This window comes from Microcaecilia unicolor, chromosome 13, assembly GCF_901765095.1.
Source record: "Microcaecilia unicolor chromosome 13, aMicUni1.1, whole genome shotgun sequence".
NCBI lineage: Eukaryota > Metazoa > Chordata > Amphibia > Gymnophiona > Siphonopidae > Microcaecilia > Microcaecilia unicolor.
The window spans coordinates 61,502,577-61,519,601 of NC_044043.1; the positions used below are offsets into that span (position 1 = coordinate 61,502,577).

General features: G+C 42.3%; 1 protein-coding gene across 1 annotated transcript in view; it reads left to right on the plus strand.

The window, feature by feature from the left end:
* Positions 1-3,841, plus strand: part of RTN4RL1 (reticulon 4 receptor like 1) — a 149,601-nt gene extending 145,760 nt beyond the window's left edge. The window contains exon 2 of the mRNA XM_030186128.1: positions 594-3,841. Coding sequence (XP_030041988.1) covers positions 594-1,963 — 1,370 coding nt within the window. The 3' untranslated portion in view covers positions 1,964-3,841. The remainder of the gene's footprint in view (positions 1-593) is intronic.
* Positions 3,842-17,025: the final 13,184 nt, after the last annotated feature.

Genomic DNA, 17,025 nt, shown 5'->3' on the forward strand with positions numbered 1-17,025 from the left:
ACGTGTTTTCCACTTTCATTTTCTCCCCTCACTGGTCTCTGTTGTTATAATCCCTCAGGGACTACCCTCATTGGCCTAACAGATGGGGGAAGGACCTCTTCTGAGGCAACCTTCATCTCTGCTCACTAGCCTGCTAGTGCCATCACAACAGTGTTCTCCTCCTTACCTCACCTTCCACCTCCACTGTAAGCCCAGATCCTAATAACCCAGATGGGTGGGAGGTTTGAATCCAGATCTCTTGTACCACAGGGTTCATCTGACTTGCAGATTTTTGTACTTTTTTGTCATACTTTTGTCTGATCACTACATCAGGTTCTCAATGTGTACAGTTGTGCACTGTTGCCAGGAAAGCTCACAATTCTTCCTGTGCTTGTGCACAGAGGTTTGAGTGCCTTACCTAGTGTCCTTTGTTCCTACAGAAGTGACAACACATGATACCTACCTGATTGTAACTCACTTTGAGCTACAAATGAAAAGGCCTGAGCTAAATCCAAGTAAATAAATAACCTCTAGGTTTCTATTCTATAGTGATATTGAAATGTTTTATGACAGGACCTTAATGTTTCTCTCTCTCTCTCTCTTTGTTCAAACAGGGGGTCATGTGAAGCTGCTCCTGGTGCTGCTTGGACTTGAGGCTCACTTAACAATATCTTGTCCTGTGAACTGTGTGTGCTACCCTTCCCCAATGACAGTCAGCTGCCAGGCTCATAATTTTGCTGCCATTCCTGAGGGCATTCCAGAGAACAGTGAGAGGATTTTTCTCCAAAATAATCAGATCACAATGCTTCTGCGAGGTCACTTTGCTCCCTCATTGGTCACTTTGTGGATCTACTCCAATAACATCACCTTCATTGATCCAGCCACATTTGAAGGGTTTGAACTTCTAGAGGAGCTAGATTTGGGGGATAACCGCTACCTAAGAGCTTTGGCTGCAGAGACCTTTCAAGGCTTGTCTAGACTCCATGCTTTGCATCTGCACAAATGTGGGCTCAGTTCCTTACCTACTGGGATATTCAGTGGCCTTCATAATTTACAATATCTTTATCTGCAAGACAACCATATAGAGTTTCTCCAGGATGACATCTTTGTTGATTTAGTCAATCTCAGTCACCTATTTCTCCATGGGAATAAACTATGGAGCCTACATCAAAACACATTCAGAGGACTAATCAACCTGGACAGATTATTGATTCACCAAAACCAGCTCCAGTGGGTTCACAGACGGGCCTTCCATGACCTCAAAAGGCTGACCACCCTCTATCTTTTCAACAACAGCCTCTCAGAACTTCATGGAGAATGCCTAGCTCACCTTTCAGCGCTGAGTTTTCTCAGACTCAATGGGAACCCTTGGGAATGTGACTGCAAAGCCAGATCTCTCTGGGATTGGCTACGAAGGTTTCGTGGCTCTAGCTCCAACGTCATCTGTGAATCACCTGATGGAATGCAGGGTAAGAACCTGAAAGACCTAAAAGCAGAGGATTTCAGGGACTGCTCAGGTTCTGAATCCCTCCATCAGATAAAAACACATACTTTCAGCACAGCAGACAGGATGGCCCACAAAGATCACCACTCACACCATTCCTCAAAGGAGAAGGGGAAGGGGAAAGATTTGGACCATGTTTTACCCAACATTGAGCCAGCAGCTCCCCCAGCCTCCCGCCCAGGCTACAGGAAGCCTGGGAAAAATTGCACCAGTCACAAAAGTCGTAACAATATCTCCAAACCCGCATCCTTGGGGCCTAGAAAGAGCATGCATGACCTACCTGATTATGTGCCCGATTATAAGCACAAACTGAGCTTTGACATGATACCCACCGTTAATCCAAAGCGGAAGGCTAAATGCACTCGCAGGACACCCATAGGATCCCCCAGTGGAGTCCAGCAGGCAGCCGGCAACGGCAGCTCAAGTCTAAAGACATCTTTGTTAGCATTTCTTCTGGTGTTAGCAGCCATCATACGCTGAGCCTGGCTGTTAAAGGACTACTCTGTACTGCCATCACTTTACAAAGGACCCACCATTTCTGTTCTTCTTCTTTTGTTGTAAATGGAGAATTTGACATAGATCGAAAGGAAAGAAAGTGGTTATAAGCTTTTGATGGTCTCCATACACAGATTGATGGATTATAGATTCCAACCATACAGCAAAGCAGATAGCGGGAGGGCATTAAAAAGCATAATCACATGCCTTTTACAAACAGCCCCTATTAAGCGTCTAATCTAAGCCAACATTTTTTTTACATTAAGAAAGGTAACAGTCACATGAGCTGATAGTATAATATAAATAACTGAGTACTGTGGGAAACACAGTTGTATTGAGAGTGGTTTGAGAGACCCTGCAATTAATGAGGGGAGCACAGGTGTTAAAAACAAAACTATACCTATACCACCACCACCAACAGCCAACATAATCACCAAGTAAGCCTACATCTTTTCTCTGAAAAACTATACACGTATAAGAGAGAATGCAGAAAGCATTGCGTTGGTTATTCCATCTCTCCTGACCAAAGCTGGACAGAAGACAATCGCAAATTCCTGAATAACTCAGGCATATCTACATATATATATATATATATCTAAATACATATATGTATAAAATATACATATATAGCAGGGCTTGACTGCAGGACTAGAAGTAGCCAACTACCAAAGGAAAGGCTAACATAGGTGAAACATCACTGAGGAAAGAAGGTTTCTACAGATGGTGCATTTGTTTTGTAACTTGTCTTCACTTCTTTCCGTTAACAGTGGCACAAGGTCCCTTCACTTTACCCCGATTATCAAAGTGTATGTCTTAAAATGTTTTAAATAACACAAAACCTATATCTCCAGAAGTTATGGATTGTACTACTGAATTGAGAGCATATGAGCGCGATATGATTTTTGTCTAGAAAACAGTGGTAGCAGTGCCTATAAAGCTGGATACCGCTGCGTGATAAACGCGGGCCACTAGGCAGGACGAATGAGCCTTCCAACAACACAAGGTCACAATTCACGCCAGTGACAGCTGGCCATAAGACTGCAGGACCCAAGGGAAACGCTAAGCCAGCCCTGGGTTTGCTGTCATTGCCTACAGGAATTTGTAGCTCCAGTTTAATAAGAATTAGCAATGGGTGAAACAGGACTGGCTCAGCTTCTCTCTACAGACAAGGGAACCCTATCTCTAAGTGATCATACAGAAGTAGAAGGTGGGGGACAAGATCATTAGAAACATCAGACCTATCAGAGTTCATGTCAAAGTACCCTTCTAGTGTGCACAGCCTTTGAGACAATGGAGGGACGTGCTATCAGAAGAGCCCTGGCACTTTTGTCTAATTGGAGAGCAAATCCGCTCCCAACAGTGATGGTTTTAGTGTGACAACAACCTTAGAGCAGGTCTAAGATTTTCACTATCCTGATGTGGTCTGGGGCGGCCTATGGGCTCCTGCCCACTAGAGATATCCCTGACACCAGAAGCCTGAACTATATTTTTATGCTCATAGTCAGCTCAACAGCCACAAATTTAACTGAAGTAGTGTGGAGGATGCACAGACAGAATATTCAGTACATAATATCCAGTGGAATAGCTAAACTGGTTAGAGGATTTATTTTGATAATTAAGAAAGAATTTTGGAAGGTGTCATAGCAGGGGGCTATAAATGCTTTCCTCGCATACAGGCAGTAAAAATGACTCCAGAGACTTTACAGATGGAGCCTGAGGCTCACGTTTGATTCTCAAGGACTCAAGAGAGACTAGATGGCAGTGTTATTCAGAGAGAAGGGAGACAGATTTGTTTTGCACACACAATAAATGTTAATTCCTTTTCAGGGAAAGCAAATGTGAATGGATGAGGAAAACCCACTGAATTAAAAAAAAAAATAAAAATAATCTTGCTTAAACAAAACTTGATTTTTATTTCCTGCTAAAGGGCTCGTTGGGTTTTTGGGTGGTTGGAGAGGTCATGAGAGAGAAAACTTGAAATACTAGCATGGGAGAATAACCCTATAAACTCTCCCTTTTCCTTTGTATATTGGGATCATTGTTACCTTATTTCTCTGCACCTTGTTCCACACTGTAGCAGAGATTGCCAGGTACCTGTAAGGGATTTGCCAGGTGCATGACACCCGGATTGGCCACTGTTGTAATAAAGGGGAGTGGGGACAACAAATCGCTAGAAAATAGTACTGAAATCTGGAGTGTCCCCTGGTAGTGTAAATAGACCAAAAGCTGCCTGAACAGACTATTTCTCAGAAGGAAAAACGGCCTCAAAGAGCTCACTGATGTGGTGTATCTACAGAGCTGAATCGGATCACACAGATCCTCTGTTCATCGTCGGCACGTGAAAACAACCTTCATAGATGGAGTGTAAACCACAGAAAAAATGCGGCTAAGCATACGTTAATTGTGCAACATTGAATAAACTCCTAGAATTAGCTGAGCTATATACTTCAGGCTAAGGGGTTGGTAGAATGTGCTTAAGTACAAAAACGGCCCTTATCTTAGATAGTGCCACCAGGCTTGTCCTGTGCCTGTGTCTGCTGAACGAGTCCGTGTGCAACAACCGCACTGTCTGCGGCAGCGACAGTTTAAATCATCTCACCCCAAGCCCAAGCTTTTGGTCTGTTTACACTATTGGAGACAAGACACTGGGTTTGATAGGCTGTGCTCTAACTCAACGTGGCTTTCCTTATGTTTGTATGTTCTTAGTAGTGCAACAGGAAAATCCAATAAAGGACTAGAGTCAGTAAATGGAACCCAAATTTGGGCACTGAAAAGAATGAGCGCTAAGCACTATTCCATAAAGGCTGCTCCAAGTTGAGTGTCATTTATAGAATAGCAATTAGCATCGGAAGCCATGGCCAATTTTGGGCACAAAGATTTATACCAACTGAACCCGGTATAAATCCTCACGCCTAAATTAAGAGCAGATCTCCCATAGTCTACAATACTGTGAGCATCTTTAGTGAACGTCCCTGACACACCTATGCCCTCCGATGGCCACGCCCCCTTTTCACTTGCACGCTACAAAATTTACACACACATCTTTATGGAATAGCACCTAGGAAGATGTGCGTGTAAATTGTGAATTAAATTGTGTGCGCAAATTGGGTATGCATCCAAATTTGTAGATGCAATTTTGAGCACCATTATAGAATTTGTGAGAATGTGTCTCAACCCCACAGAGAGTTGCTGCAAATATTCCATAATGTGCATGAAATCAGAGACTGTATCTGCTGAAGGGACTTAAGTGCAAACGAGTTTGAGGCTCCCCTTCAGAACGGAGCAGGGTAAATCCCTGGGGCTGAAAATTGCCCTTCCTTCCCTCTGGCAGCTAAATCTAGCCTTCAAGATTCACAAGATAGCTGGAGTTAGCTCTGGGGAGGGAAGAACAGGAATTCTTAGAGGTAGATTGCAAAGGGTGGTGTATCAAATATAATAAACATACAGTTCAATGATATTGTGGTACCTGCAGAATCTGACCTGGTAATTTACCGCTGGAAACTAGTTGAGCTTTCATGTAACTGTGGATCTTCCACCTCTTCCAAAGTGCTGGAAATTGCCTTTCATTTAACGTTTCTGAAAAACACAAGAGGGGTCATTTCTGAAGTCACTCAACTCCAGTGTAGCCCTATTCCTTTAACACTGCCTGGCATAAAACACTGCTTTCCACCTTGCAAATAGTGCAATCCAACTTCTGCCCCTGAATGATGCACTGTTATCCCAAAAACAGAACAGCTGACCTCCCCACTTCCTGAGCAGTTCAATGGGTCGCTTTATTGGGTCTTTGCAGTATATTCACTGAGAGAAGGTAAAAGGTGTCTGTCCCTCAAGAGTGACCAGTATTGCCATTACTAGAGCAGCAAGATGTTTGAAATTGTCAATGCTTCACAAAATTCTACATATTCAACGACTTTTAAAGATAAACTCCTATTCAGTTCATCGAAATTTAGTTTCTTTGTCAGAGAAAGAAGTTATATCTTGGAGTTAATATGTTTTGATAGAGCAGGCTGTTGGGTCTGTGTTCTCTTGTAATACTGAATGAAAGATTAAAAGGGCCAGAAAGCCTCCAAGACACCACTGAGGGGTCAATATTCAAAGTGATTTAAATGGCCAGGAGAGGCTCCTGGCGCTTAACTAGAAAATACCTGCATATAATATGTAAATAGCTTTGATTGTACCACAGAAAAGTGGTATATCAAGAATCTAATAATCTAATCTAATTTATTTTAATAAATCGCTCGTGCTTCAGTGGCACCCAGCCAGTTAATGCCGCTGAATATCAGCACTGACCATTAAATTGAAGCCACCTATTCTGAGATTGGTCCAGGGATGGAGTCGGCACATGCAGTTAACCAGAACACGCTGCCTGTCTTGTTTGTAGAGTTCCTTATTATACCAAGGCAACTCCTCTCCTGGCTAAATTACATTGGCTTCCAATAAATTCTCAGATTACCTTTAAACTTTGTGTACTTGTTTATCAAATTCTGTATGGTTCATTACCTTGCTACATGCAAAACCTGATAGAATTGTTTTTACGAAATGCTTTTCCTACATCTACGGACTATCTCATCCTTCATTACCCAAGTTGTAAGAAGCTTCATTATAAATCTATTCATAATGCAGGCTTTACCTATCAAAATAAGCTGTTGAAAGTATTTTTATTTATGTTTGTTAAGAATTTTGATATACCTCTGCTTCTAAAAAAAAATCAAAGCAGTTTACAATGGAAAATCAAACGTTATAAAAATTAAAAAGGAACTCCATAAATCATAGGACAGAACATTCACACAAGATCATGCATACATAAAACTAAAATAAACTCAGCTTAGAGAACAGGCCACCACTATCCTATAGGGGTAAAACCAAAAGCAAAGGAGAAAAATGAGACTTAAATGAAATCTTGAAATGAGAAAAAGATAGCTCAGAGAGGAGAGTTGGAAGAAGCTCATTCCACAGTTTAGGTGCTAAAAAGAAACATGCTGCTGAGTGACGGGTTCATTTGTAATGAGCCAATTTTGGGGAAGGTAGGACCAAGCGATTAGAATCTAGGGACTGAAGAACCCGAGAAGGAGTGAAGGGGATAACAAGAGAAGAAAGGTAAGCTGGAGAACCACAGTGTAAGTGTTTCATTAGTTAAGCAAAGAATTGTGAACCAGGAACAATATTTAATCGGCAACCAGTGAAGTCAAGGCAAAAGGGGTGTATCGGAGTCAAACCTGCGCACCTTGCAAAGAAAACGGGCTGCAGCATTTTGCAAGATTTGAAGGCAATGAACTTGGTAATTAGCAATCCCAGAATAGACAACATTAGCATAATGTAAAACAGACATGACAAATGCATGTAGCAGAATGTGACGGTCTGAGAACTCAAGAAATTTAGAAATAGAATGCAGAAGTCTGAGAGTGAAAAAAACCACGTTGTAGACCAGACGAAACCTTACTTTCACTAGTAATTGTTAGCCCTCGGGCTTGCTTGAAACCCTGCTCTTGTTATTCAATAGTAGTGAAGTTTGAGTAGTGTATTATTACTACGTATGCTATTATTAATTGTATAGTACTTTTTGCAAATGTTTATTGTTAGCCACATTGAACCCGAACTTGTTTGGGATAATGTGGGATATAAATGTCATAAATAAATAAACTGCCTAAGTTAAGCGGCCAAATTGGATTGTATAAAGCACAGTGCTATCTTTATGCAGTGCTGCACAGGCAGTTAAGGGCTGAATATCTCACTTAACCGCATAAAAGATAGCCGGCCGCATATTCAATGCTGGCGCCTGGACATTAATCGGCATTGAATATGTGAAAATAACGCTGCCACCGGCTAAAAACCACTCACCGCCACTGAATATAAGTACATAAGTATTGCCATACTGGGACAGACCAAAGGTCCATCAAGCCCAGCATGCTGTTTCCAACAGGGGCCAATCCAGGCCACAAGTACCTGGCGAGATCCCAAAACAGTACAATACATTTTATGCTGCTTATCCTAGACATAAGCAGTGGATTTTCCCCCAAGTCCATTTTAATAATGGCTTATGGACTTTTCTCTTTAGGAAGCTATCCAAACCTTTTTTAAACCCTGCTAAGCTAACTGTTTTTACTACATTTTCTGGCAACGAATTCCAGAGTTTAATTACATGTTGAGTAAAGAAATACTTTCTCCGATTCAGTTTACTACTTTATAGCTTCATTGCGTGCCCTCTAGTCCTAGTGTTTTTGGAAAGAGTAACAATTGATTCACGTCTACCCTTTCCACTCCACTCATTATTTTATATCTACCCCTGAATGTTTTTATCTTAACAAACCTATGGTAGTCCAGGTGATGTACATTTACATATCAAACCACTTCTATCCCAAAATAAAGCAGACTTTGAACATAGAAGAAAATCCAGTTCTTTTTATGTGAAACAGATTAATTCTCAGACATTGATACATTTAAACATGAAATAATGCTCTTGATGGTCCTAGGCAGCCTATTCTTAAACATATGGAATTCTGTCCAGTGCTTGTAACAGTGAAAAAATTAGCCTTAAAGCTGCCGTCTTATAAATGACTGTCTTCTATACTACAAAGCGAGAGTGTCTTCCAGACGCATTCTGTTCCAACAGGCGTCATGCCTTGCCTGATAAATTAGGGATATTTTTAGTTATCATTGCCTCTCTCTACACAGTGAAGAAGAACAAAAGGGAACATTGTGGTGCATTACATGACTTGTCAATCAGGACTTCTGATCCAACAGCAGGGCAGTTGATGGTGCTAGCTGTGCACTGCCACGTGGGCGAACTGGGTTCACTTCACAAGCCCAGTTTCTAGGGTCACCAACTGGCCAGTAGCTTTAATTAAGAGAATCTGGTGGCAAATAGGACCTTTAAACAAGCTATATATTGAGAGAATTTTTTGTGTTTATATATTGAGATACTCTCTTGTCCTTTTTGTCAATTAAGCAAGCTAGGCAGGCCATTGGCCCTAACTTTCTTCGCATTTTCTCAAATGAGAGGAATTCCATCCCCTTTATCATTTTGGACGCTCTTCTTTGAACCTTTTCTAATTCTGCTATATCTTTTTTGAGATACGGCGACCAGAACTGAATGCAATACTCAGGGTAAGGTTGTACCATGGAGAGATACAGAGACATCATAGTATTCTCTGTCTTATTTACAATCCCTTTCCTAATGATTCCTAGCATACTCTTTGCTTTTTTGGCCCCCACCACAGACCGGGCAGAAGATTTAAGCGTACTGTCTACAATGACACCTAGATCTTTTTCTTGGGTGCTGACCTCCAAGGTGGACCCTAGCATCAGGTAACCATGATTCAGATTATTCTTCCCAATGTGCATCACATTACATTTGTCCACATTAAATTTCATCTGCTATTTGGCTGCCCAGTCTTACAATTTCCTAAGGTCTTCCTGCAATTTTTCACAGTATGCATGTGTTTTAACACCCTTGAATAGTTTTTTGTCATCTGCAAATGTAATCACCTAAGTCGTACCGATTTTGAGGTCATTTATAAGTATGTTATAGCACCGGTCCCAGTACATATCCCTGCGGCACTCCACTATTCACCCTCTTCCATTGAGAGAAATGGCCATTTAACCCTGTCCTCTGTTTTCTGTCCAGTAACCAATTCCTAATCCACAACAGAACATTGCCTTCTATCCCACGACTCTAATTTTCTCAGAAGTTTCTCATGAGGAACTTTGTCAAAAGATTTCTGAAAAACTAGATACGCTACATGAACCAACTCACTTTTATCCACATGTTTATTCATGTCTTCAAAGAATGGTCCAAATCCTGGACCATTTTTCAAGCTTCGCTAGGTCCTTCCTCATGTTATCCACACCCTCAGGGGTGTCTTCCAGACTACACAGGGGACCTTAACAGCTGGACATTGAGACAACAGCCACATGAGTATTGACAGCTGTTTGGATTACTACACAACTGTGTTTAGACATGGTAAGGGATTTGGGATTTAGCTCATACCTTTTTCAGTTGTATCTCAAGGCAAGTTACAGTCAAGTCCAATAGGCAGTTCTTTATCCCCAGAGGGTTTACAATCTAAGAGGGCATTTCTATAACTTAGTGCCACCAGTTAGGCATGCCAATGCCATGCACTGAGCACTAATTCCATAATGGCATCTATGTGCAAAGATGCCATCATAGATAATTACTGTAAGCCCAAATTGGTGCATCTAAATTTAGGTAAGACCATTTACACCAAGTCAATGGCAGACATCAATGGACGTGCCTAACTGTGCCACACAACGCAAGTAACTTATAAGTTACACATGTAAGATGAAGATACGCCCATGCCCCTCCCATGCTCCATCCCCTTGCAAGTTATGTGCTAAGGCACTTACACATTCCATTATAGAGCAGTATATTACAGAGTGCATTTAGGTTCATAAGCGCTGATTTTCTTGGCACTTATGCAAGCAAGGTGTGCATAACAGCAAGCACCCAGTTATAGAATTGTCCTTCATGTTTGTACCTGAGGCAGAGGAGGGATAATTGACATGCCCAAGATCACAAGGAGCAGCAATCGCATTTGAACACTGGCTTCCTTAGGACTCAGCCTGAAGCTCTAACCAGTAGGCTACTCCTCCATACTGTCTATGGCCCAGAATTTGCAGGTATCAGTACACATGTCCTTTACCTATGGATTCCTCATTATACCTATAGATCAGGAGTTCTCAGTCCAGTCCTTGGGACACATCTAACCAGTCAGGATTTCAAGATATCCACAATGAATGCATGAGATAGATTTGCATGCCCTACCTCCATTGTATGCAAATCTATCTCATGCATATTCATTGTGGGTATCCTGAACACCTGACTGGCTAGGTGTGTTCTGAGGACTGGGTTAAGAACCTCTGCTATAGGTCAGCTATTCTTCACGCATGGGTCTGCTATTACATCTATAGCAAGGGTTCTCAACCCAGTCCTCAAGACACACCTAGCCAGTCAGATTTTCAGGATAACCACAATGAATATGCATGAGATAGATTTGCACACAATGGAGGCGCTACATGCAAATTTTATCTCATGTATATTCATTGTGGATATTCTGAAAACCTGACTGGCTGGGTATGTCCCAAGGACTGGGTTGAGAACCCTTGCTAAAAGGAAAGAACTTGTCCTTCACCTGTGGCTCTTCCATAACCTTGATAATTAACTAGAGGTTTTTCCTTTTGTTGATGTCAGTAGAATTCTTCATGGAATAACATCCTTATTGCTGTTTCCATCTGGTGTTTTATACTGATTCTTTTTCAGTAATAGAAGAAGGCACCCAGATAAAGGTGAGATAGTGCCTTGTTAGCTGTGAACTGCAAACTGTTACTCTGCAGGGAGCCTTGTTATGCGCTGCAGAAGGTGTTCTGGGAAATCAATCCCCATGTTGAGCCACCCAGAACCCAAGCTAACAACAAGTACAGCTCTCAGCCGATCAACTGTTAAATTAACTGCATTAATGTCTGTTAGATGCCAAGCATCTCCAGAGTGAAGGCATGTGAAATGAATGAATATTTTAAATTGCTTTTCAATACTTCCCTTTATGTTGTGCAAGCTATAAAATAATTTTGAAGCAGAGGAGAGGCATCTGAATACTGTAGCACATGATTTGTTGCTCTCTGTCATCATTCAGAACGCTCATACTGCCCAGCTCTTATATTCACTGCTTTTTACTGTCTGACTTTTCACTGGGGATGAAAGAGAACATAAGAACATAAGCATTGCCATACTGGGACAGATCGATGGTCCATCAAGCCCAGTATCCTCTTTTCAATAGTGACCAATCCAGGTCTCAAGTACCTGGCAAGATCTCAGAACAGTAAAACAGAATTGAAGCTGCTTATCCTAGAAATAAGCAGTGGAGTTTCCCAAGTCCATCTTAATAACGGCTATTGGACTTTTCTTTTAGGAAATTACCCAACCCTTTTTATACCCTCCTAAGCTAACAAATTCCAGAGTTTAATTACATGATGAGTGAAGAAATATTTTCTCTGGTTTGTTTTAAATTTACTACTTCATTGTGTGCCCCCTAGTCCTAGTAATTTTGGAAAGAGTAAACAAATGATTTACCTCTACCCATTCCACTCCTCTCAGTATTTTTATAGACCTCTATCATATCTCCCCTCAACTGACTTTTCTCCAAGATGAAGAGCCCTAGCTGCTTTAGCCTTTGAGGTGCAGTTGCACCATGGAGCGATACAAAGGCATTATAACATTCTCATTTTTGTTTTCCATTCCTTTCTTAATAATTCCTAATATTCTATTTGCTTTCCTAGCCGCCACTGTACACTTAGCAGAGGCTTTCAATGTATCATCAACGATGACACCTAGATCTTTTTCCTGGGCAGTGACTTCTAATGCAGAACCTTGTATCACGTAACTATGGTTTGGGTTCCTCTTTCCCACATGCATCACTTTGCACTTGCTCACATTAAATGCCATCTGCCATTTGGATGCCCAGTCTCTCAGACTTGTAAGATCCTCTTGCAATTTTTCACAATCCTGTTGCAATTTAACAACTTTGAATAACTTTGTGTCAGTAGCAAATTTATTACCTCACTAGTTATTCCCATCTCTAGATCATTTATAAATATGTTAAAAAGCAGCAGTCCCAGCACAGACCCCTGGGGAATCCCACTATCTACCCTTCTCCATTGAGAATATTGACCATTTAACCCTACTCTCTGTTTTCTATCTTTTAACCAGGTCTTAATCCACAGCAGGACATTACCTTCTATCCCATGAATTCTTAATTTCTTCAGGAGTCTTTCATGAGGTGCTTTGTCAAATGCCTTTTGAAAATCCAGATACACAATATCGACCAGCTCACCTTTATCCACATGCATATGTTTAGCTATTTAAGGTTTCTCCAGAGCATTATCTCATGCAGTGGCGTTCCTAGGGGGGCTGACATCCGGGGCGGATCGGCAATGCGCCCCGCCCCCCGGGTGCAGCGCCCCCTGGAACAGCACGAAGCCCCCCCCCCCCGGCGAAAGAACCCCCAATCCCCCGGCGAAAAAACCCCCCCAGGTGCACGCCGCTGGGGGGGGGGGTGCCACGCGCCTGCCGGCTCTTCGTTTTCATGTTCCCTCTGCCCCGGAACAGGAAGTAACCTGTTCCGGGGCAAAGGGAGCATGAAAACAAAGAGCCGACAGGCGTGCGGCACCCCCCCCAGCGGTGTGCACCTGGGGCGGACCGCCCCCCCCCCCCCCCCCCCCCCCCCTTGGTACGCCACTGATCTCATGTGAACATAGGATTTCACACAGTAACATAGCAGTTTCAGCCAGAATGGGTAGGAGGATATTAGATGACCAAGGCCCTTGGTCTTCACTTCCAGTCCTCAAGGGCTGCAGGAGAGAGATTTGCATGCCTATTACCTCCTTTGTATGCAAATCTTTCATGCATATTCAATAGGGATATAATGAAATTCTGACCTGTTGGTGGCCCTCAAGGCCTGGAAATGAAGACCAAGGCCCTAAGTGAACTTTTAGCCTTCCCCTATCCCATCCCAATTATCTTTCATTTCCCTGGGTGGGGCTTGTACTGAGCAAGCTCCGTCACTCAGAATGAGCATTTTCTAAATCATAAGCTTATTGCTAAAATGTTCCTGGTTTCATTACATGTTTATTCTCTTGTCCCCCTGGAGCTGTCCACTTGAGCAGGTCTCAATTTTCTGCAAAGACCAGAATTTCAGTCAGTCCTTTATTGAAAACCATGCTTCTTCATTTGCCTTGGTTCTTTTTCTTGTCTAGCACTGATGAATATTTTAAAGATACAGCGTTCAAGACAGGTGGGATAAGGGATAGTAGAAAGCAGCAGTTCTCATCAATTGACAGTTTGAGGCCCCTTTGTGGATATTGCTCAGACCCACAGAGTTCCAAAGACCTTAGTGTATATGGAGGGGCATAATCGAACGCAAACGCCCATTTCCATGGGCGTCTATCTCCGAGGACGGGTACGTGAAGGGGCGGGACAGACCGTATTTTTGAAAAAAATGGGCGTCCATCTTTTTTTTCGATAATACAGTTTGTGCCGGGCAAATGCATCGGATTTGGGCGGATTTGAGCTGGGCGTTATCGTTTTTCAGCGATAATGGAAACCTAAGGCGCCCAGCTCAAAAACTAAAAAATCCAAGGCATTTGGTCATGGGAGGGGCCAGGATTTGTAGTGGTGTACAGTTGTAGGCAGTGGGTTTTGGGGGGCTTAGTAGACAAGATAAGGGAGCAATGGTGAGATGTATACCTGGAGAATGTTTTTGAATTCCACTGCAGTGCCCCCTAGGGTGCCCCATTTAACTCCTGAGATGTCTGGGAGACCAGTCTCCTAAAAATGCTGGCCCCCCTCCTACATCCTAATGGCTTGGTTTTCTACGTTTTTCACTTGGACTTTTTTTTTTTTTTTTTTAATGGACCAAAACACAAAATGTCCAAAGCACAAAAGCTTGTTTTTCTTAAATGAACGTCTTTCCTATTCAGATTTTGGATGTTTTTTGCAAAATGTCTGAAGTCGGACTTACTAAAGATATATACACAGGGAGACTGGTTCCACTTCTTCTTCACTATACTTATAAGTACAGAACACAGTTGTCAAAAAGTAAGTCAGAGTTTATCTGATTAAAGGAGGAAATCGCCTCAAGAATAAGCCCCTCCCACAAATACAACATGGGGTAAAGGCTACAACTTCATCATCATGGGCGTTTCTATAAACCTCCTCTTTTTTTCTTTTAACGTTTTTCTCTGAAAGTTATTTTTCTAAATGCTCAATAAAAAAGCCGCTCTGCCGAATGTACTATATAAAACTTTTTAACTTAACTTCGGCTGACTGCAGGCTTTCTCCTCCCAGACCGTGGTTTAACTGTGGTCGGACTTAGACATCATATCGAAAATGCCCCTCTATGTATCCTTTTCCAGCTCTCATAGACCCCCCACAATCAGCCTGCACTCTTTCTTTAACAAAAGTGTCCCATTCCAAATACAAACCCCCTCCCCCTTCCCATACCTCAGCCTAAATAGCTGTGAAACAACCCTTGCTCCTCCAAGTACTGTAAAATCATGGGAAGAGTAAGCTGGACTGCTCAGCAGATACAACTCCAAGAACAGACATGAAGGAAATCATCAACACACTGACTGGCAGGTATATCTGCAAATGTAAAAGCATAAAAAGGTTCACCAACACTGCACAGCGGGTACATCCCCAAAAATAAAGGCAGGACAAAAGTCACCTGTACTGCATGGCAGGTACATCTCCAAAAACAAAAGCATAGGCAGATTGGAAAGCTTCTTACACTGTGTGGCAGCAAAAACACTGCAATCATGTTACATTGACTGGATAACTCTGTAGTCCTATGTTACTTACTATGTTATTTTCAGGTTGAAAAAGTTCAAAATGAAACCCCAGGTACTCTTTTTCCCTTCCTAGAGGGAGGCTGCTAAGTTTTGCCATTTCACATGGGGTCTGACAAAATACAAGAACTGAATGGGGTTTGACTCCTCTTCAAGTGTGTGACCTCTTCAATACATGAACTATGATTCACCTGCCGTTAGCTTCTCAACACTAATAGTAACTCCAGTCCAGAGAAGATTGCCCTGTCACCTCCCTTAGTATCCACCTAAAGTCTTGTCACCTCACTTAGCCTCCACCCTAAGCCATGGATTTCCAACTCTGTTTTCTTCTAACACTTCTCCACCTGTGCCTTTGTTGGTAGATGTGTTGGCAATGTATTTGGAGCATTCCTTCATTTCCATGTTATTGGTTAACTAAGGTGTCAACTGCTGGTTTCATAGCACATACCTCTCATCATACCAACTTTTCCTTTTACCCAAATTTGAGGTGGCTTTCAGATCTGCAATGCGCTTGCAATCTCCCGTTTAGCAGCCCTCACTTGTCTTTGTCAACTTCTTATCATGTCCCCTCTTCCCTACGTATCTAAGAGTAATTTTTCCCTATGTATCTAAGAGTAATTTTTAAATAATTCTTATCATATAGATTTTATGCTTAATGTACTCTCGGCTCCCTCGTGTGTTTCTCCTCTTACCCTACTACACTTTCAATTAATATGAAAACTGTTTAGATAATGTAATTTATAGATGGTATAATAAACTTAATGTCACCAACACATCTTCCACCAATGAACAACCTCTTTCTGTAATAAACCCCTTCTTGACACACACACTCCAATAACAGGCTTTTAGGCCTGTTGGACCAATTCGGACTGTGTGGGAAGGTTCACCAATAATTCCGCAGCTTCCTAAAACCTAGATTGTATCAGGTGAAGTTGTCAGGTTCTCTCTCACCATCCTGGTCTCCTAACTGCAGGGTGCCACAGGACTCACTGCTATCTCCAATCCTGTTCAATGTTATAATGGCTCCATTAGGTGAAAGACTAGCGGCAGCAGGATTCTGCACTTTCATTTATACGGACAATGTCACAATCTTTCAAGACTGGTCTTCCAGAAATTGTCCCTGATTAGGCTTGGTCTTCATTTGTTGGAATCCTGGGCTTCTGAATTTAAATTTAAGTTAAATAGAGATCAGACTAAATTTCTTGTAGTAAACAACCCCTTTGACCGTACCGTATATAATAATTTTACCACTGAAAACGCGTCCTAACCCTAGACACTACACTTAGAATACTGGCAGGCTTATTTTCGAAAGAGAAGGGCGCCCATCTTTCGACACAAATCGGAAGATGGGCGTTCTTCTCCCAGGGTCACCCAAATCGGCATAATCGAAAGCTGATTTTGGGCGTCCTCAACTGCTTTCTGTCGCGGGGATGACCAAAGTTCCCAGGGGCATGTCGGAAACATAGCAAAGGTGGGACTGGGGAGTGCTTAACACATGGGTGTCCTCGGCCGATAATGGAAAAAAGAAGGGCGTCCCTGATGAGCACTTGGCCGACTTTACCTGGTCCATTTTTTCTTGCGACCAAGCCTCAAAAAGGTGCCTCAACTGACCAGATGACCACTGGAGGGAATCAAGGATGACCTCCCCTTACTCCCCCAGTGGTCACTAACCCCCTCCCACCCTAAAAAAA